Source organism: Phodopus roborovskii, unplaced genomic scaffold, assembly GCF_943737965.1.
Source record: "Phodopus roborovskii unplaced genomic scaffold, PHOROB, whole genome shotgun sequence".
NCBI classification, from domain to species: Eukaryota; Metazoa; Chordata; class Mammalia; order Rodentia; family Cricetidae; genus Phodopus; species Phodopus roborovskii.
Window position 1 is genome coordinate 32,047,014 of NW_026126571.1, and position 20,531 is coordinate 32,067,544.

The 20,531-nt window shown below is 44.9% G+C and overlaps 1 protein-coding gene and 1 non-coding gene across 3 annotated transcripts in view; one reads left to right on the forward strand and one right to left on the reverse strand.

Annotated features, from left to right (window-relative positions):
* Nucleotides 1–6,574: 6,574 nt before the first annotated feature.
* LOC127235896 (U6 spliceosomal RNA) lies at nucleotides 6,575–6,679 on the reverse strand. Its single transcript, XR_007835737.1, has one exon. It is a non-coding gene; the product is annotated as a U6 spliceosomal RNA (small nuclear RNA).
* A 6,118-nt stretch (nucleotides 6,680–12,797) lies between these two features.
* Nucleotides 12,798–20,531, forward strand: part of Znf777 (zinc finger protein 777) — a 30,366-nt gene continuing 22,632 nt past the window's right edge. The window contains exons 1-3 of one of the 2 annotated variants that reach the window (XM_051203200.1): nucleotides 12,798–13,081; nucleotides 16,979–17,827; nucleotides 19,032–19,158. In XM_051203200.1, the coding sequence (XP_051059157.1) occupies nucleotides 16,994–17,827; nucleotides 19,032–19,158 (961 nt within the window). In that variant the 5' untranslated portion in view covers nucleotides 12,798–13,081; nucleotides 16,979–16,993. Of the gene's footprint in view, nucleotides 13,082–13,609; nucleotides 13,776–16,978; nucleotides 17,828–19,031; nucleotides 19,159–20,531 lie in introns of those variants that run through there. The other variant, XM_051203199.1, reaches the window with a different exon arrangement.

A 20,531-nucleotide genomic window follows, 5' to 3' on the forward strand; every position in this document is an offset into this window, starting at 1 on the left:
GATAGGATAGTCTTGGAGAAAACTATGGGATATCAAGAAAGTGGATGCAAGCTATTGAGTTCTCCCACTCGTCCTTGTCTGGGGAGGTAGCAATACTTCTAGCGTCCTGGTCTTGCTGCCTCCAGTAGCATTTTTGCCATCACTGTTGATATTTTACCTCACAGTTTTGGCTTCTTTTGTCTTGATCATAATTTTTTAAGGAAAACAAACATTTTTTGGGCTGAAGAGATGGCTTAGCAGTTAAGAACACTTGCTGCTCTTTCAGAGGACCCAAGTTCAATTCCCAGCACCTATGTTAGGTGCTGTGCACCTCTTGTAATTCTAGCTCTAGTGGATCTGATAACCCTGGCCCCTGAGGACACCTGCACTCATTATCACACACGCCCACACATATACACATAATTAAGAATAAAGACGTATTAAACTTTTTATTTTTCTCTTATTTCATATTTTTTTCCATGAATAATGAGACAGAAGGGATGGTTCACTACTCACTATCTCACTACAGACAGGGCTTTTCATAGTGAGACCCTCAAAACAAAAGAAAAACCAACGGAAAATAACTAAGTTCTTTATATGTGTGTGTTTATTTAAGTTCATGTACACCATGTGTGTGCAGCTTCCCTCAGAAGTCAGAAGAGGGTATTGGATCTCCCTGAAACTGGAGTTGCAGGCATCTGTAAATCACCACACTGGTTCTGGAAATCAAACTAGGTCCTGTACAAGAGCAGCAAGTGCTTTTAACTGCTAAGCCATTATCTTCAACCTGTCTATGATGATTTTTTTAACACTCAACTCTTGTACATCACTAAAGGTCTCACTGCCACAGAGGCCCCATTCCATCCCTTACATTGCTCCAGGGGACTCTTCTGCTTGAGAAACCTGGTCACTACTGCTCCCTGGCTAACAAAGGATTCTCCATTATCTGGGGGGGGGGGGGGAGTGGGATGGGCTTCATTGTATTTTTCCCATGTCCCATTTGCATCTCACTGTAGACAAACTGAGCACTAAACTCCATGCCACAGCCAGTGTGAACAATATCCACCTTCCCCTTGTACCCTGTCCACCTGGTACCTTCCTACCTCCCCTTGGGTCTTGGCTCAAAGACTCATCCAGCCTCCTCTGGTCTCTGCCAGTGGAGCTGACACCAACCCTGCATTTTTCCAAGACTCCTGTGTAGACGCCATCTGTCACCTTATCCAACCCTTTCCTACTATGTAGATGTCTATGGAAGTTGCCCATTTAAAAACAAGGCAATAGGCTTACAAACATAGCCTTTTTTTCATTGACAACTGTAAGACAGTTCTAATTTGGGTGTAACTGACAAAATATCCCACAATGTAACATTGCTTAAAAAATATTAAAAGACCATCTAGATATTAATATATACTCTCAAATAATTTCTATGTTATTTTTAAAATGGGGATGGGGGTATCAAGTATGGTAACTCACATTTATTAATCCCAGCATTTGTGAAGCTGAGGCAGAAGGATCACTTTGAGTTAAAGGCCAGCTAGGCTACATAATGAACTTTCTAAGCCAGTCTGGGCTGCAAAGTGAGGCTATTTCAAACAAGTGGGGGAGGGAGCTCTGGAGAGATGGCTCAGTGGTTGGGAGCACTTGGTCTTGAGAGGACCTAAATTTAACTCCCAGAATGCTCCTGGTAGCTTACACCCATCCATAACTCCAGTTCCAGGAAATCTGACACCCTCTTCTGACCGCCACAAGTACAGAACATACACACCGTACACATACATGCATGCAAAACACTCATACACATAAATACATCTAAAAAAAAACTTTCTAAGTAATAAATGCAGATATTATGAACCATTTGACCCAAACATATTGCTGATATGTGTATCTTGAAATTCTGAATAAGACTTAATAAACAAGCTTTCAAATACAAAGCTAAGACAAAAAATAAAGGGAAAGACTATATGCCCAAGATGAAGACAACTGCACGCCCAAATTAAAATCATAGAAGTCTCTGTTGTACCTACCTTGGGTTGGATGGATCTGGAGAAGGAAATAGCTGTAAGTCCAAGGCAAAACTGGACTCCATGAAAACTTTGTACACCTTGTACACCATGTCATCAACACATATGAGGTTCAAAAACACATCCCGGCACCATGATACCATGTGACAGGTCCTCTGGGAAACAAATGCTGAGACAGTTTGAAGTACAAGAAGTTTACCTGTGGAAGATGAAAAGAGGAAGCTTAGATCTCAGGCCACAGGCAGGTGGAGCATCTGTGGAAGGAAGGGGGAAAGAAGCAGGTTGGAAATCAGGAACAAGACAGGACAGAGAACTGGCAGTTTCAACCAGCCCAACAAAGTGATCTAGAGTAAATGCTGCCCACTGAAGGACCCTGCCCTGGACAGAAATGAGCAGGCCCTGACCCCCAGCTATTCAGTCCCTGTCAAGCAGAACAGCAAAGTCAAGGCATTTCCCAAAGGTGTTCACAGGCAGAGCTGAATGGCAAGCTCCAAAACTTTGATCCAAGTTGTGCAGCGACATGGCTGGCACAAATGACAACAGCTTGTCCATCTCAAGCTGGGGAATTCAAACCCAGAACCAGAAGCAGAACTAGGCGATGGTGGCACCCTACACTTGGGAGGAAAAGGCAGGTGGATATGTGAGTTCAAGGTCAGCTTGGTCTATAGGGTAACCCAGGACAGCCAGATAAGAGCTACACAGAGAAACCCTGTCTTAAAACAAACAAACAAAACAGCAACAAAAAAGAAAATGACAGCTTGTATCTGCTAGTACCTAGCAGGTTAGGGTTCAAATTTACATTATCTAAGGGGTTGATAAATGGGCCTAAAAACTGGACAGACAACAATGATATAACTGAAGTTAGCTTCCAGGTGAAGCAGGGCTGACCACAGGAGGAACCACCCCAGATTATAAACCTTAACCCTGCTCAATATAAACACACAATCACACAGTACAAAAATAGAAACAGCTGAGAGGTGATGGCACAAGCCTTTAATCCCAACACTCAGGAAGCAGAGGCAAGTGGATCTCTGTGAGTTCAAGACCAGCCAAGGCTACACAGAAAAACCCTGTCTCAAAAAAATTAAAACAAAGCAACCATTAATAAGGAATACTAACAGTATAATTAAGTATCCAAGAACTCTAATTCATATAAAGATATTCCTAAAGCCAGATGTGGTGACTCACCTTTAATCCCAGCTCTTGGGAGGCAGGAGCAGGTTCTTTGTGAATTCTAGGACAGCCTGGTCTACATGGTGAATTCCAGAACAGTCAGAGCTACAAAGTTTAAGACCCTGTTTTTAAATGTGTGTGTGTGTGTGTGTGTGTGTGTGTGTGTGTGTGTGTGTGTGTGTGTGTTCCTAAAGATAATATGACTTGTTTATATTGTATAAAACTAACAGCATAGAGGCACAAAGTAGAACATGCATAATCAATAGAAACCACCAAAACACAATCAATCAATCTTTTATGCAACTGTGAACCCTACAAGCTACAATAAAAAGCAGCCTGGTAAGATATGTTTCCTAGTGTAACAGTGGTATGAATGTCATAGGAGTAACTGACCCCTTTCTGGTTGGATTTAAGACCCATTCCACAAGATGGAACCCATACCGGGTACCATTATAAAGTTAAGAACCTACAGCTAGACTGGCCATAGGCTCTAGAGAAGAAAATACTTTTATTCTGCTAAAGGGACAGAGTATTAAACTGACTCCTAATGACTTACTGTTTGTTATACTCATAGATTAGTATATCAAACCTCATCAAAGAAAGCTTTTTGTTTTTCCTTTTAGAGTGTATAATAATTAACACAGAGACCCACATTTGGTAAAAGCACAGAGAATAAGGAACTATAAAGTGTTTGCCTTAAATGAGACATTTTTATCACTCTCTTCTCCTACCAAGGTTCAGGGATCACAGTAAAAGAGCGGGTGGAGGTACAAGGATTCTAAGAGCCAAACTTGGTAGATGACTACAAAAGAACCCAACAAGGCAGTTGCACATATGAATTCATAGCAGTTAGGAAAGCATATTCAAGAACTGTGAAATCTCAAGCCAAACAAAAATTCCAGCATAGAGGGAGAAGGTGGGCACAAAGCTACCCCTTGCTGAGTTGCTATTGGTAATAGACAGTTGCTAAAAGGAGAGTTAGCTTTCTTTAACAGTATGGTCCCTGGTAGGTTAAACATACTACAGGGATAGCCACACACTCAAAACCATATCAACAGTGCTAATAGGACTGAACTTTTTAAAATTGAGGACACAAAGTTGGGTGGACATGGAATTAGTTGTGGATTTGAGAGGAGTTGAGAGGGAATATGATCACAATACAATGGGAAATTTACAATTACATATATCAACATACTATGAAGAACAATGTACTTTTTTTTTTCTTTTAATTTCTAGACAGGCATGATAGCCCACACTTTTCTTTTCTTTCTTTCTTTCTTTCTTTCTTTCTTTTTTTTTTTTTTTTAAGATTTATGAGTGTTCTATCTGCATGCACAACTTTATGCCAGAAGAGGGCATCAAATCCCACTATAGATGGTTGTGACTAAGCCACCATGTGGTTGCTGAGAATTGAACTCAGAACATCTAGAAGAGCATCCATTGCTCTTAACCACTGAACCATCTCTCCAGTCCTTTAATGCTAGCAATTAGGAGACAGTGGCAGGTAGATCTCTAAATTTGAGGCCAGCCCAGTCTACATATGGTGTTCCAGACCAGTCAGGGTTACATAGTGAGACCTTGCTGCAAAAACAAACAAATAAATAAATAAGGTATTTCTAAAAGTAAAAGTATGATGTCTTATTAGGGTTTCTATTGCTTGGATGAAACACCCATAACCAAAAAGCAAGCAGAGGAGAAAAGGGCTTATCAGCTCACTCTTCCACACTGTAGCCCATCACTGAAGAAAGTCAGGATAGGAACTCAAACAGGGCAGGATCCTGGAGGCAGGAGCTGATGCAGAGTCCATGGAGGAATGCTGCTTACTGGTTTGCCCCCCATGGCTTGCTCATCCTGCTTTCTTTTTTTGGTTTTTGGGTTTTTTTGTTTTGTTTTGTTTTTTGAGACAGGGTTTCTCTGTATTGTTTTGGAACCTGTCCTGGAACTAGCTCTGTACACCAGGCTGGCCTCAAACACACAGAGATTCACCAGCCTCTGCCTCCTGAGTGCTGGAACTAAAGGTATGCGGCACCGATGCCCCGCTTCAGCCTGCTTTCTTCTCAAACCCAGAACCACATGCCCAGGGATGGCACCATCCACTATGGGCTGGGCCCTCTACCATCAATCACTAAGAAAAAGCCCCACAGTTGCATCTTATGGAGGCATCTCAGATAAGATTATCCTTTCAGATAACTTAAGCTTGTGTCAAGGGACATAAAACTAGTGAGGACATACTATCAGTCACCGAACTTGGAAGAAAAAAACTTAATGGAGTGACTAAGTAGCAGAATCAACTCTAGCTGAAAAGAAAAATCATGGTCATTCCTCAGTACTGGGAAGGACTCATTCAAGAGCCTTTACCCCATATCATTTGTATACAACCTATGCACATCCTCTCAGACAGCTTAAACCACATCAATATTACTAATAACATCTAATACAATACAAAAGTTATACAAACAGTTGGTATACTATATTGTTTAAGGAACAGTGACTATTTTTATAGACTATTTTATGTCTAAACCCACAAATACTGAGAACTAACTGTAGTTACATCAAAAATAGATTAAGAGAGAACCTAAAATGAAGAATAGAGAAAATGATACATGGAAATTATTATGCTAAAACACAAACCAGACCAGGTGTTGGTTCCAGGACAGGCTTCAAAGCTACACAGAGAAACCCTGTCCAAAAAAAAAAAAAAAAGTGTAGTCAGACTTTCCTTTGGGTCGCCAGCTCACAAATAATGACATGGAGACTTATTACTAAGCATGGCCTTAGCTTAGGCTGGTTTTTAACTAGCTCTTATAGCTTAAACTAGCCCATCTCTATTTATCTACATCTTGTCACACACAGAGACAAAAACATCAGGATTTTAAGGCCATTATCAGTACATACTAAATTTAAGGCTAGCTTAAGCTACATGAGCTTCTATCTCGAAAAAAAAAATAATTTAATAAAATTAAAATTTTAAAAAGAAACAAAAAGATGGATACCAATTTCATTTAGACTTTTTCTGAGACAGCATCTGAACCATGTAACACTAGCTAGCCTGGAAATCATTATGTAGACCAAGCTGGCCTCAAACTCACAAAGATCCACCTGCCTCTGTCTCTACTGAGTATTGAGATTATTAGGCATGCACCACCTCACTCAGTAAAGTGGGTTTTAGACTAAGTTAACTATACAATTTAAGATGTTCATTCACACCACTAAAAGAACAGTAGAATGGCTCCTGGCAGAGGTTTAAAAAACAAATATGAAGAAAATCTGCTTCATTGAGCATTGTTGTGTATGCATTTAATCCTAACACTGAGAGACAGGTAGAGGGATCTGTTGCGCTCCACGCGGCCTGGGGTACACAGTGAAACCCTATCTTTTAAAAAAGGGAGGTGGGAGGGAGGATATAACTTGAAAACTTAAGACAAATTTTCATGTCATTCTTGCTCAGGGGAATGCTAATCTCTGCATCATTCCAATTTTAGTATGTGTGCTGCTACAGTGGGCAGTAATGTTAAAACCATGGGTTTTTTGTTTGTTTGTTTGTTTGTTTGTTTTGAGGCTAGGCTTCACTTTGTATCCCTGTAACAAGCTATATAAAACTGGCTGGCATGGAATTCAGAGATCCACCTGCCTTAGCCTCCTGAGTTTGGGATTAAAGTATGTTCCACCATGCCTAATTTAAGAATGTTTTCTGTTTTCATTTTTTAAATAATTTTTAATCTCTATTTCTGTGTATGTTTGTATGTGTTTGTGCCCTAAGAAGCCCAGTGAAGGTGCCAGAGTCTCCAGAGCTGGAGTCAAGGTGGTAGGTATTAGGCCTCCTGGTATGTGTGCTGGGAACCAAACTTGTATCCTCTGGGAAAAACAGCAGATGCTTCTCATCACTGAGCCATATCTCCAGCTTAACTTTTTTTTAATGATAGGGGAAAATCCAACCTTCACTATGAAAAAGAAAAGCTCTTTGGATGAAGAATAAATTGTGTTTTCAAGATTCAGGAGCCTGAACCCTGGGGCAGAACCATTAAAATGCTTTCCTTTCTCAAGTGACTGCCCTGTTCCTGCACTGTGTCAAACCTTCCTTTCTTACTGGCTATTTGGTACCAAAATGACACCTTATTAAAATGCTAAAAGATTTTGTCACTTGCTCTCATCAGGGAAAGTACATGCTTGTGTCAGTCCAGGTTGTATTTAGGGTTCAGTGTGAAACATTCAGCAAAGCTGGCTGGCTCGGCAGTTGGTGAACCCAGAATGTTCTTCCCACTTTCCCTCCTGACCTTTTTTCTCTTCCCTCATTTCCTTTTCTCAGACTGTGGCCTGGACTTAATTCTGAGACAGGGTCTCAGTAGCCCTGACCAGCCTGTAATTCAGATATCTGCCTGTCCCTGCCTCCTAAACAATGGATTAAAAGTGTGTGCCACCACACCCAGGGAAGGGCCTAGACTTTCAGAGTCTTCTTCTGGCTTTAGAAGTTTACACAGGAGCTGGTCCTAGTAGCCCAAGACTTTAATCCCACCCTGAGAGGCAGAGGCAGGTGGATATCTGTGAGCTCAAGGCCATCCTGGTCTAGATAGAGAGTTCTGGGACAGCCAGGGCTATAGAGAGACCCAGAAAAAAAGAGAAAGGGAGGGGAGGCGGACGGAAGAAAAGGGAGGAAAAAAAGGAAAAATAAAAAAAAGGCAAAAGTGTTTACACAGAAATTAGAAGCAGAGGATACACAACCTGCCATCAGCTTGGCTCCATGTTTGCCAGTTGAGTAGCTGATTGTGATATCCAGAGATACTGAAAAAATCAGTCCTAGAGAGGCATACGGAATCCTTGCCTCTTTGTGGTACAGGCATCTTACCCTATGGCAGCCTGAGACCACTCCCTTCATCCATGGTGCTTTGTAGGAAGGTGAGGAAGCTGCTGGAACTCATGTCTAGCTCATGTACTACCAGGGCTCAAGAGGAGCTGAGAAGGGCTAAAAGCCACCCCATCTTTAAAATCTCTGCACTAAAACCTGTTTCTGTGTCTTAAGTGTGCCCACTCCTGAAGGAGCCTAATAAAGATCATATGACCTAGGCTCCACATCTGTTCTGTGTATGTGATGGGGACAGACAGTGATCATGCCCCTGAGGCTCTGTCCCATCTCTTGGAACCACATGCAATTAAAAAGTGAGTACCTTCAAAATTAATCAATGGATGAGGAGGGGAAACATCAGCAAACATGAGCCAACAAACTAACATTACCAGAAAAAGCAGGCTTTGATGCCAGAGGCACTACTAAGTAGGATATAAAAGGTCACAATATCAAAGGGAAAATAAGTTTAATGTACCTAATATGGCCTCAAAAATACATAAAGCATAAGCCAGACGGGACGTTGGTGGCACACACCTTTAATCCCAGCACTCAGGAGACAGAGGCAGGCAGATCTCTGTGAGTTTGAGGCCAGCCTGATCTACAGAGCAAGTTCCAGATGGCCAAGGCTGAAAAACAAGACCAAAAAACTCCAAAAGCAAAAAAAAAAAAAAAAAAGCCCAAAAACAAAAAACCCTGGAAAGCATGGTTAGTTTTTATCCAGAGATATTTTTTTTTCAGTCATTTACAGAAATCAAGATCAGGGTGTAGTGTTTTGAACCTGTGATCCCAACACTCAGGAGGCAGAAGAAGGATGAGTTCAAGATCATACAAAGCAAGTTCCAGGCCAACTTAAGTGAGATCTGCTCTCAAAAAAAAAAAAAAAAAAAAAAACTAAAACGTACCCATCATTGCTGAAAACCAAAGCACCACATTTCAAATAACCTATTTTGTTCTATTTTGTTCAGACTGCTCTTAAAATCACAATACAGTAAAATAAAAGTAAATAATAAAATGATATATAATTTGTTGAATTTAACCTGGAGCTTTTTACATGTTATACAAAAACTTTAACTCCCAGCTATAATCGTGACCCTATAAAATGTCTTTGTAACCAAGCATGTTGGTAAATTCCTTTAATCCCTGCTGTGGCAGGCAGCTCTCTCTGAGAGAGCATGGTCTACATATTGAGTTCTAGAACACACAGGGATAGATAGATGCATAGTAGAACCTGTCTCAAAAAACCAAAACAACCCCCCCAAAAAATGTAAAAAGAATAGCCATTTATTGAAGAAAATGTAAAATTTGGACAAAGCAATCCTTCCTCCCATCCAAGTACTAACCAGGCCTGACTAGGTTTAGCTTCTAAGATCAGACCAGTTTGAGGCACAGGTTCAAGGCAATCTTTTCTATGAAAAGTTCATAACAAAGTTTCATCTGATTACCAACAAAAAACACTGAAGTTTAAAACTACAGTTGGTAATCCTGAAAGGGGAAATACAAAGAATACATACAATTACAGAAAAAAAAACACACCTGTGTAAAAAACAAAATGCTGAGAAACAAAAAATTCTATTCCTGCAAGATGTGAAAGGCCCCTGTGCATCCCTGAGGCTTCAGATAGCACAGCATCCTATACAACTGTCACTTGGTACCCGGGATGATTGGTTTCAGAACAACCACGACCCAAAAGCAATGGATGCTCAGACTCTTACCTAAAATGACAATATATTCATACAGAACTTATGTGTGCCTTCTCATGTACTTTATATCATCACTAGACTAGTTACACCTAATACTTGCTATACAGTATTGTTTAGGGAATGGCAAACAAAAAATTCTGTACAGATACAATTTTCTAGACATTCACATTTATATATGGAGGGAGGGCATGAGGCATGTGTGGAGGTCAGAGGGAAACTTGTGGGGCTTGATTCTCTCCTTCCACCATTTGGGTTCCAGGGATCAAACTATAGTCACCAAGCTTGAGGTCAAATATCTTTTACTCACTGAGCCATCTTCCTATCCCCAGATACAATTTCTAAAAAAAATTCTCTGCAAGAGCAACAAGTGCTCTTAACTGCTGAGCCATCTCTCCAGTCCATGTGAAGTAGTTCAAATGAAAGACACAGTTGGATGGATGTGGTAGCTGTGATGGCGACACACCTCTCACCTTAGCACTCAGGAGACAGATGCAGAAAGATGCTGGGTTTGAGGCCAAGGAGTGGATACACAACAAGACTGTGTTAGTTTGCTTTTTACTGCGGTGATAAAAACAGCATGACCAAAAGTAATTTGGGCACAAAAATGGTTTATTTTGCTTATACCACACATCAGTGCCTCATAAGGGAAGTCAGGATAGGAACTCAACGTAGGACTGGAGGTGAGAAATGAAACAGACTGCTTACTGGCTTGCCACCTCATGGCTTGTTCAACCTGCCTTCTTATACAACCCAGGACCACCTGCCCAGAAATGGCAACACCCACAATTGGCTGGGCCCTCCCTTATCAATCATCAATCCACAGAAAAGAAAAAATGCCCCATAGCCTTGCCTGCCAGCCAATCTGCTAGCAACAGTCTCAACCTACCAGTGGTGACCCCTTTGGAAGGTCTAAGGAAGCTTTCACAGAGGTGACCTAAGACCATCAGAAACACTGTATTAAATGGTGGGAGTATTAGCAAGGTTGAGAACCACCTTGCTAGAGGCTTTTTTATCAATTGAGATTGCCTCTTCCTAAATGACTGGAACTTGTGTCAAACTGAGAAAAAACTAACCTGTCTAGATACTCTATAACTAAGGCAACCACTTAAAATTAAGTGTATAAGTAAATGGTGAAAAGTAAAAAGTAACCTTAGAACTAGAATGCTGCTACAGGTGCTAAACTCATTTCTGTAATCTAGTACTTGGGAAGCTATGCTAGCTGGGGTGCACTGTGAGTTCCAAACCAGCCTAAGTTACAGAGTAAGACTCTTGCCTCAAAAAACAACAAAGTAAATGCTGATATACTCAATCTATAAAAGGCAGGGAAAAGGGGGGGGGATCTTTGAACATCTGTAAAAGGTAGAAAATAACTCATAAGATGATAGATTTAAGTGGAATCATCTTGGTAATCTTACACCAAAGCAGAGGCTCCAGTTAACTGGGTGTTTCCAAACAGCCAGCAGAGGGCTGGGGGTACTGGGTAGTGGAGTACTTGCCTAGCATAATAGAGTGAGCCCTCAGCCAAGAGGATCTTAGGTAGTTCCAATACTAAGAAATGGCAAAGGTTTGAACTAATGAATAAGCCAGTTGTCCTGATCTATATTTTATAGACAAACTGAAATGTTGAAATGCCATACTGTACTTTACCAAGCCTAATGGCTGGTTCAATCCTGAACTCACAATGAAAAGAGAGTTGACCCTTGGAAAGTTGCAATCTCTACAGGTACTCACGAGTATGCATGTCCATGCCCATACCCAACTCCCACTCACCACACTCACACATACACACAAATAAGTAAATAAATAAATGTAAATTAAAAAAATTAGGGCTGGGGGTGTAACTCAATGATAGAGCAGTACTCTAGTATGCATGGAGCCCTGGGTCTCAGTACTGTATTAAATAAATAAACAAATAAACAAATGTAACTGTTTTCAGTAGTTAATTAAATGTTTGGTGAGTGACAGGATTAATAACCAGGATGTATTTTTTTTTATAAAACACAATAAACAGTGGAAGGAAAACCATCCAACAGAACAGGCAAAGGATAAGAAGAAAACCCATTAATGCTGTAAATATAAAAACACAATTTCTTTGATAAAGACAAACGTAAATGATAATAAAGAGTTGCATTTCTCACTCAACTTTTTGACAAATTTTCCAAGTCACTTATCAGAAGACGTTGGCCATGCATTGTTGGGTGGTGGGGTAAGTGGGCTCCATCTCTGATGAGTAGACTGAAGCCTGGGACAGTTGAAGGTACTCCTGCCACCCACCAGTCCTTTTCTGGTCCACTGCCTGTGATGTGTATGTGGCATCCTGGCAGCAGCTTTGTTTTCATTTCCCCCAAAGGATAAGGAAATACTACATAGTGGTCAAAAAGAACAGACCAAATAGACTTGTTTACACATGCTGTGTCTCAAAGTAACAATGATCCACCATGAAAACAAAACGCTGCAACAGGATGTAAAATTTCAAGAACACTGAACCCAGCAGTGTTTACTGTTTGTGAATGCATACATGATAAGCAATTCATAGACATACTGGAGAGTTGCCGGGAGGTCAGAATGAGATGGTCCTAGCCTGGTCTCCGATTTTGTCGAGAGGTGCATATTATCTGGTTGCCTTTTAAAACCCTTTCCAACCCAGACATCACCAGGGTTCCATGAAGTGAAAAAATTATTCTACCTTTTCCTTTCCTCTTGGTTCCAGTTGGGGTTCATCCTAACTGTGACCAGGGCACCTGCTCATACTCCCCTCCACCCCCACCCCCGTTTTCATTCCATTCCCAGATCTTGCTAGCTTCTAAGCATTTAACACACACGCGTTTCAATGAACATGTCCAGGAAAGAAGGTCATCTCTCCTCTCGTGGTTGGAAAGAGCACTGTGTGCACGGGGGCCAAACAGCAACTTGGGGTCAACAAGCCACTTCCCGCTTGGCCTCAGTTTCCTCCTAAGCAGCCCGTCTAACCCCCTCCAGACCGTGCCCTCAAGGATTCCAGGAATTCTGTCCTTCTGGCCGAAAACAACACTGAGGCTTTTCACAAAGCACTCCCACCCCCACCCCTCGCTCCCCTTAGATCCACAGCCCGCGTCCCTGGAACCCGGGCTGCACCGCGCTGGTCACATGAACTCCGGCTTTCTCTGGTGTGACGGCTCTCTCCGATCCCTTTGTGAGCGCAGGTTTTGAAAGCCAACGACCGGGTTCTGGGTTTGAGACGCGCAGGCGGCCGCGGGCGGAAGGCTGTCGGAGCCCATCGGCCCGCCTCCAGAGCCAGCGCGCCGCGCGAGCCGCGCGCCCGGGATTCCGCTCCGCCGCCGCTGCCCGCCGCGGCCTGGCCCGAGGGCGCCGGGCCGCCAGGACGCCAGGTGAGCCGCGAGGGCCCGGGAGCCGCGACGGGCTCAGGGCGTGTCCGGCGCCGCGGCGGCCCGCGCCTCACTGTTCGCTCCTACCGGCTGTAGATGGAGCTGTCTGGGTTCCGGCCGCCTCCGACGAGCCTCCGAGCGCTCCTCTTGAAACGCCTGAGAGGGACATGCCTCCCAGGATGCAGTTTGTAGCAACATGGCAGCTGCGGTGCAGCTCCTCTGCTGAACAGGCGCCGGGACGGCCGCGCAGCTCGCAGCCGGGGCCCGGGCCGCAGCCGGGGTCGCAGCGTCGGCCGCCCGGGGCGGGCGAGCGCGCCGGGGGCGGCCGCGGAGCGCTGGGGCCCAGCTTGCCGCCGGGGCGCAGCCCGCACAGCCGCGCTCCGACGCCGCCGCCTCCCGCGCCTGTCCGCCGCGCACAGCCCGGAGCAGGCCGGGGCCCGACGGCCGCGCAGCCCCAGCGGGCGAGGCCAGGCCGCGCCGCACTGCCAGCCCGCCCACGGCTCCGGGCCTGCGTGGGGCTGCGTGCGGCGGCGGCGGCGGCGGGGGGAACTGCGCGGCGCGGGCCGGGCGGCGCAGGGCCATGGCCGAGGCGGCCCCGGCTCCGGGGAGGGCATCCCGCGCGCGCACGGACGCGCGGCCTCGGGGCCCGGGGGACTGCCTGCGTGCTCCGGGCTCGGCGGTCCGGCCTGGGGTCTCGGTAAGGGCCGGGCGCGGCGACGTTAGCGGGGAGGGGGCGCCCTGGCGGGCTCGCGCGCCCCCTGGGGGGGGAGGCCGGCCGGGGCGGGCGGGAGCGGCGGCCGTCCGTGCGAGGCTGCGCGGCCGCACGGCGCCCGGACACGCGGCCCGAGGTGGGGCGCGGGCGGCGCGCTCGCTCCCTGGCTGCGGAGCCGGCGCTGCGTCGTCGGGGTGGCCGGCGGCACGTTTTCCGCAGAGCTCGGCCCCGCGGAGCGGCTCCCGGCCTGGGCGCGGCGCTGACGCGGCTCTCCCATTTCGCAGAGCGGAGACACTGAGGCACGGACACCCGGCGGCGACCTGCCCTGCCTGCCCCAAGGTCACGTAGCGAGTCGGCCCGGGCTGGGTGCCCGCAGCCCAGTTGAGGCCTGCCCGGCGTGTCGCGGGCCTGGACGGGGAGGGGGCGGCGCTGGCGGCGGCTTCACCGGGGCGGGCGGCCTGGGCTGGCGGAGCACTGGCTATGGTCCGTCGGGGGAGGAGGGGAAGGCCGGGCAGCGCCCAGCCCCGCGTCTCCGGTGTGGGGAGCCCCGTGACCCACAGCCTCTGCGTCAAGAGGACCCCGAGTCAAACTTGGGGTGTGGATGGTTGCGGTCTGGCGAGTGAGCACCTAAGAGGCTGAAGAACCTCTTCTCTTCAGAGGGCTATTCAGTAATTAAAGGCCCTTTCACCCAACGTGCTCTCTGAGGCACCCTGGCTGTTCTAGGCAGGTTTGCTGCATGGGAGTCCGTGTCTTTGAACCTGTTCCCTATGTGTGCAGGAAGAGATGTGATAGATGGCTTTCTAACCCTCGCAGTTCTGAAAATAACAAAACTCCTGGGAACTAAAATTATTTTTTTTTAAATATGCTTACCTCTGGGGCTTAGGTCTCCTGAACCCTTTCATAGCTTGTGATTCTGGGTGAACCATCCTGGGTCATGTAAGAAAATGGTACATCTTTTGTAAGAAGTCAGAGGTGTTGTGCATTTTTCTAGCATGTTGGCATGGATCCTGGACCCCCCCCCCATTCTCTTATTGTAAGAAAGGAACAAGGAGGGAGAAAAAGAAACAGGTAGAATCTATGAAATGCAATGCAGAGGACTTCTAACCTCTCTGCTAGCAGTTTGAGAATTTGAGCTTTTATGTTTTAGATGTCTTTGCTTAAGGGTAAGATCAAGCCACAGGTTACTGGAACTGATGACATTGTATCAAGAATTAAGTCATAGATGGGGAAAGGGACATATCTTGTGACCCTTAACTCCTTTCCAGTACTCCAAATCCCTAAATGGAGAAGACAAAAAAAAAAAAAAAAATCATCATTTCCTTTAAGCTCTGATTCAACTGGCTAATAAAGATGTCTTATTTTGCTGGCTTTTGGTATAGTAAGCTTTTTTTTCTTGTTTGAGTTAAAACCCAGTGTTACCAGGACAGCTAACATCTTCCTACCAATTGTAGGCAAATACCCTTCAAGTAGACAATCTTAATGTGCCTATTGTGTTGGCTATGTTGGTTCCTTTACCTGTGTGAGTGAGGCTTTACCTAAGAGAGCTGTCTAGTATTGCTGCCAACTTAACAGTGAAGGGTTGAGAGTTAAGAGGTCTTTGAACTCTTTCAGTGTTTGCAGAATTATGCATCTATATGTATTTTGACAAGAACTCATTACTTGTATTTGGTTTTCTAAGGGGCTCTTGACACCACCATAATCGGTGATATCTTTAAGGGATGGAGCCTTCCATCCCAACATCCTGTAGTAAGCCTCCCATAGGTCTCTTAAATCACCAAGCCTTTCTCTGACTCAGATCTCAAACCTATCCTCTGCCTCTGTCTATAATTGAGGCCTAGAGGTCACCTGGATTCTATGTGACCTGAGACAAGGTGTGTGTAGCCTCTCTTATTTTCAGAGGTTAAAGTGGATAATAATTCTAGTAGTGCCTATTTCATCAGGTTTTGTGGGGCACAAATAGATAATCTTTAAAACACAATTTATGTCACATAATAAATACTAAAGAGTTACTCTGCAAATAAGCTCCCATATAACAGAGCTATGGATCATCCTTTCTCAAAGATCTTTGCTGGACGAGATCTCAGAATCTTCTGTCATTGGCATAAGAGTGCTGCTTTCGTGAAATCACCTATACTAGAATCAATGAACAGACGTAAGAAAGACGGTTATGGGAGGTATGATGTGGTATTAGATAAGTCTTTGATAGATGGTGAAAGAGCCTCATTTCTTGGATAATCTTTTAGCCTATTAGTGTACAATGGGCATTTATTGAGCACACACATAAGAGATATGCTAATTTTCAAGTTTTAATTACTTTACAAAACATTCTTATAGAGAGCAAAGAAGCTGAACCGATTCCTTGAAGGAATATTATGAAGAACAAAAATGGTTATAGAAAAATTCCGTTCAGACCCAGTAAAGGTATTGAATGGCTAGGTAAATGGACTGGGCACTCACAGAAGAGCATGGCTTCACCTCCCTAGTGAGTCATTATTTTAACATGGATGTGGCAAGATGGGGATCAGAGTGCCAAAAGAAAACTCTTGTCAGCTCACAGAACTAGTGTACTGTCTGTATGGCTTCAGTCACTACAGGCCTACCTTCTCCCTTATTCCCTACCTCAAGAACCCACAGTGAGGGAGCAATGTACACCTGTCCTAGTGGACTGTCTACCTAGGAAACCTGGGCTCCTGCAGAGGCTGAATTGCTTGTTAGCTGATACCATGTTTCAGTGTCCTTTACTTGGAGCAGAAGCAAGAGTTGCCTTGCCCCAAGCCCATCCAGCCTCTGCAGGTATTTATAAACAAGGGCAACAGTCACACAAGCAAACTGTAGTGGAAAGGGCAGCAATAGGTATTGATGGAGCCAATAGCTGAGTGTTCTGATTTCTTCCCAGTACCCTTCTCCTGCACACCATCCATCATATCTGAAATGTATCATGGGGTGGGGGAGATGGCTCTGTAGAATATAGAAGGTGGCATAGTCATCATTTATGTCTTGTTCTTCATAGTTTTATCTTGGATATCTCTATCAGTGCCACCATCAGAAGAGATTTGCTTCCTTGGAATGTGTCTTATTACTGAAAAAACAGAGGACTTTTAGCATGAATGCTTGTCTCTTGAATTTGTTTTGCCTGCTGGAGGCTGTGACCTTCAATGCTGTCTTTCCTTCTCTCCTCATGAACACAGGTCCAGCAGCTGGACATGGAGGACGAACACTCATCACCTCTGTCATTCTCCAGCATTCCACACGAAGATTCTGTGCATCAGGCCCCTGCTGGGCTCTGCAGAGAAACTGTGTTCCCTTCTTGCATTCTTCCTCCCAAAGAAATTCCTTCTTTGTCTCCCACTGGCCCCCGGCAAGGTGCCCTGCCCCAGACTGACAGTGCTCCTAAGCAAGAGGCTTCTGGCCAGGTGTCACATGTTCTCCAGAAGGGACCTTCACTCCTGTATCCTGAGCAAGACACACACCACCAGGTATCCCTGTCTTCCCAAGAAGAAACCCAGTACCCTCCTTCAGCTGCTGGTCAGGGGAACCCTCTCCTTTCCCACTCCACTCACCATCAGGAAGCTCCACTCCACTCTCCTGAAGTTCCTGAGAAAGACTCGCTGACTCTGTCACCCACGAGTCCGGAGACTGACATGGACACCCTGCTCCAGAGTCCCACTTTGGAAAAGGATACTCCCTTCCATACCTCTTCTGCAGCCCAGAAGGAGCAGCCACTGCCCACCACAGAGATCACTCGCTTGGCTGTGTGGGCTGCTGTCCAGGCAGTGGAGAGGAAACTGGAAGCCCAGGCCATGCGGCTACTGACCCTGGAGGGCAGGACTGGGACGAATGAGAAGAAGATAGCAGACTGTGAGAGAACGGCTGTGGAGTTTGCAAACCATCTGGAAAGCAAGTGGGTTGTACTGGGGACCTTACTGCAGGAGTATGGGCTGCTGCAGCGGCGCCTGGAGAACATGGAGAATCTGCTGAAAAACAGAAATTTCTGGATCCTGCGGCTGCCCCCAGGCAGCAATGGAGAAGTTCCCAAGGTACACTCATTCCATTGGGGTCTTCCAAGGAAACCGTCTGCAGGGGAACATGGCTTAGGGATTTGTTTCAGTTGAAAGAAAGGGAAAGTGATGGTTGGGAAAGAAAAAACAAGAAATAAGGATTCCTGACATTCAGTATTGCTTCACCAAGAACGAATTATTTCTGCTGTTGTTAAAAGCAGACTGATAGAAAAATTCTCTTAGAAAGGAGTGAGTAAAACCCTTCCCAGAGCCTGAGATAGGATGCAGAAGGAGGGCTTGTGGAAGTTTGCAGAGAGCCTGTGCAATCACTCTGCCCTCCACACACTGTGGTTCTGCATGCTTATTTCTACCCACTCTGCATTAATATGTTTGCACTAAACATGAACAAGTTTTTTTAGCTGTTCCCTGAATGACAGATTATAACAACTGTACCTGACACATTGAAGTAGCATTGCATGTCATCAAAGGATGATTTAAAGTGCTGGAGTTTTTTTTTTAATAGGTTTTATGCAAATACTGTGCCGTTATATATAAGGACTTCAGCATCTGCAGACTATGGTGTCCTGAGGTTCTTGAACCAATCCCTTGCAGGTACCAAGAGACAATTGTACCAATGAGCAGTGCTTAAGTTTACTATCAAACTGGACAGGATGAAGAATATAGTTTAACTGTTGGAAGTTTTGTGCTGTTTAACTTTTTTTTTTTGTCAATTTACTTATAAATCTTTAATGCCAATAAAACTCATTTCAGAAAGCATCCTTAAGAAGCTAAGAAACAGGCTTTAATCTTATTTTCCTAGAAGGTTCTTACAGAATGTTGTGTAGACCAGTTTTTTTGTTTTGTTTTTTGTTTTTGTTCAATTAGACTGAGCATGTAAGCCTCTTGAAGTCTGTTGTACATTAGAATGCTAGGATATCACTAAAGGCATTCTGTTTCTGAAGGTCCAGGGTGAGGCCTAAGAGTCTGTGTGTCCAGCAGGTTCCATGTACTACTGGTGGTGCATGTTTTAAAGTTGGGGAAGGGCCTGGGCAAGATGAGTCCTCTCCCTCCCCACCCCCATTGGCAGGAATGTGGCCAGGTTTCAGCAGGGTTTTAGTAAAGCCCCCTGAGCAAGTGCAGGGGAGGAGGGCTTTCCCTTTCTAGTCCTTAAGGTGGGGCGTTGGGTTTAACAGTCTGTGCTGTTATCACTCTGGTCTTTCCTGACCCAGCTGTTTGGTTTCAGGTCCCTGTCACATTTGATGATGTCGCCGTCCACTTCTCAGAGCAGGAATGGGGAAACCTCTCTGAGTGGCAGAAAGAGCTCTACAAGAATGTAATGAGGGGGAACTACGAGTCTCTGGTCTCCATGGGTGAGAAGGCAAACATTTGGTTTGGTTTTGGATTTATGTGATTGAATGATGGGAGTGCATGTTTGGGTTTGGGTGTGGGTGAGTCTGTGTATGTGTGTGTGTGTTGTTTTGTTTTGAAATAGGGCTGCCCTGGCTGGCCTAGAACTTGTGTAAATCAGGCTGGCCTCAAACTCACTGAGACCCTCCAGCCTCTGCCTCCCTATTGCTGGGATTATAGGATCTTATTATTATAGGATCAGGCTGGCCTGAAAAAACCATTTAGCTCAGGCTGACCTTGAATTCACAATCCTGCTGCTTCCATTTCCTGAATGTTGAGATTATAGACATACACAACCAACCTCGCTTCAGAGTTTTCCTTGTTTTGTGGGTATGTGTATAACGTGGTGTATGTGGAGGCCAGAGGTCAAGGTCAGATGTTCCCTGTTCTCTTCATTAGTGCTTTGAGACGAGGCTATGAGCTCACTAGGCTATTTGGCCAGAGAACTTCTGGGTCCTTTCTGCTTCCCTTCCCCCTCCCCCTCTCCTGCAGCCCTAGCATTACAGATGGTCACCACTATACCTAGCTTTTACATGGGTGCTGGGAATCAAACCCTTGTTCTCATTCATACAGAGCAGGCAACTTTACCAACTGAACCATCTCCCCGGTCCTGCAAACAGAATTTTAAAAAGTGCCACCAATGAGCTAGAGATAGCTCAGGGTTAAAAGTTCCCAGCATACATCTGCCTGTAACTGCAGCTCCAGAGGATCTGACACTTCTGAATTTTGCAGGCACCTGGAATCACATGTGCACAAACATACATATGCGCCTAATTAAAAGTAAGATAATTTTTTCTTTTAAAAAGAGTGACATAAATGAAAATACCAAACCTCCTACATGCTTTTATGTCAGTATGGCACAAGCTGGAACAAGCTATACAAAGAGACACTACCCTACAAAGAAGTACTTGGAGCAGCATGGGAAGAGCAGGCTGGGTATTGGTGGGCTCCACCATCAGAGCATTTCCCCCTGCATCCTCCTCAAAAAATTCATTTATCTAGCAAAGTATTATTAAAAGGAAAGCAACTAGAAGAGGACAAATGTCCTGAGGGCCTACTGTGTGCAGTAGGGTGTGAAATGCTTCCCAAGAATAACGTGTAGTGAGGGACTAAGGACAAAATTAGAGATCTAGTTTTCTTACTCATACAACTGAATGCTATCACTTACTGAGGCTGTATGGCCCAGGGTCCTGGTCCCCATTAGGAAGTCACAATCTCACCAAAGTCTGTCTTATACCAAGATCTGTCAATTTTTGTTTTCATTAAAAACATGAAAGGACAAAGAAAATGGAAAAATGGACTTCATGTATGTATGTATGTATGTATCCTTTTCGCT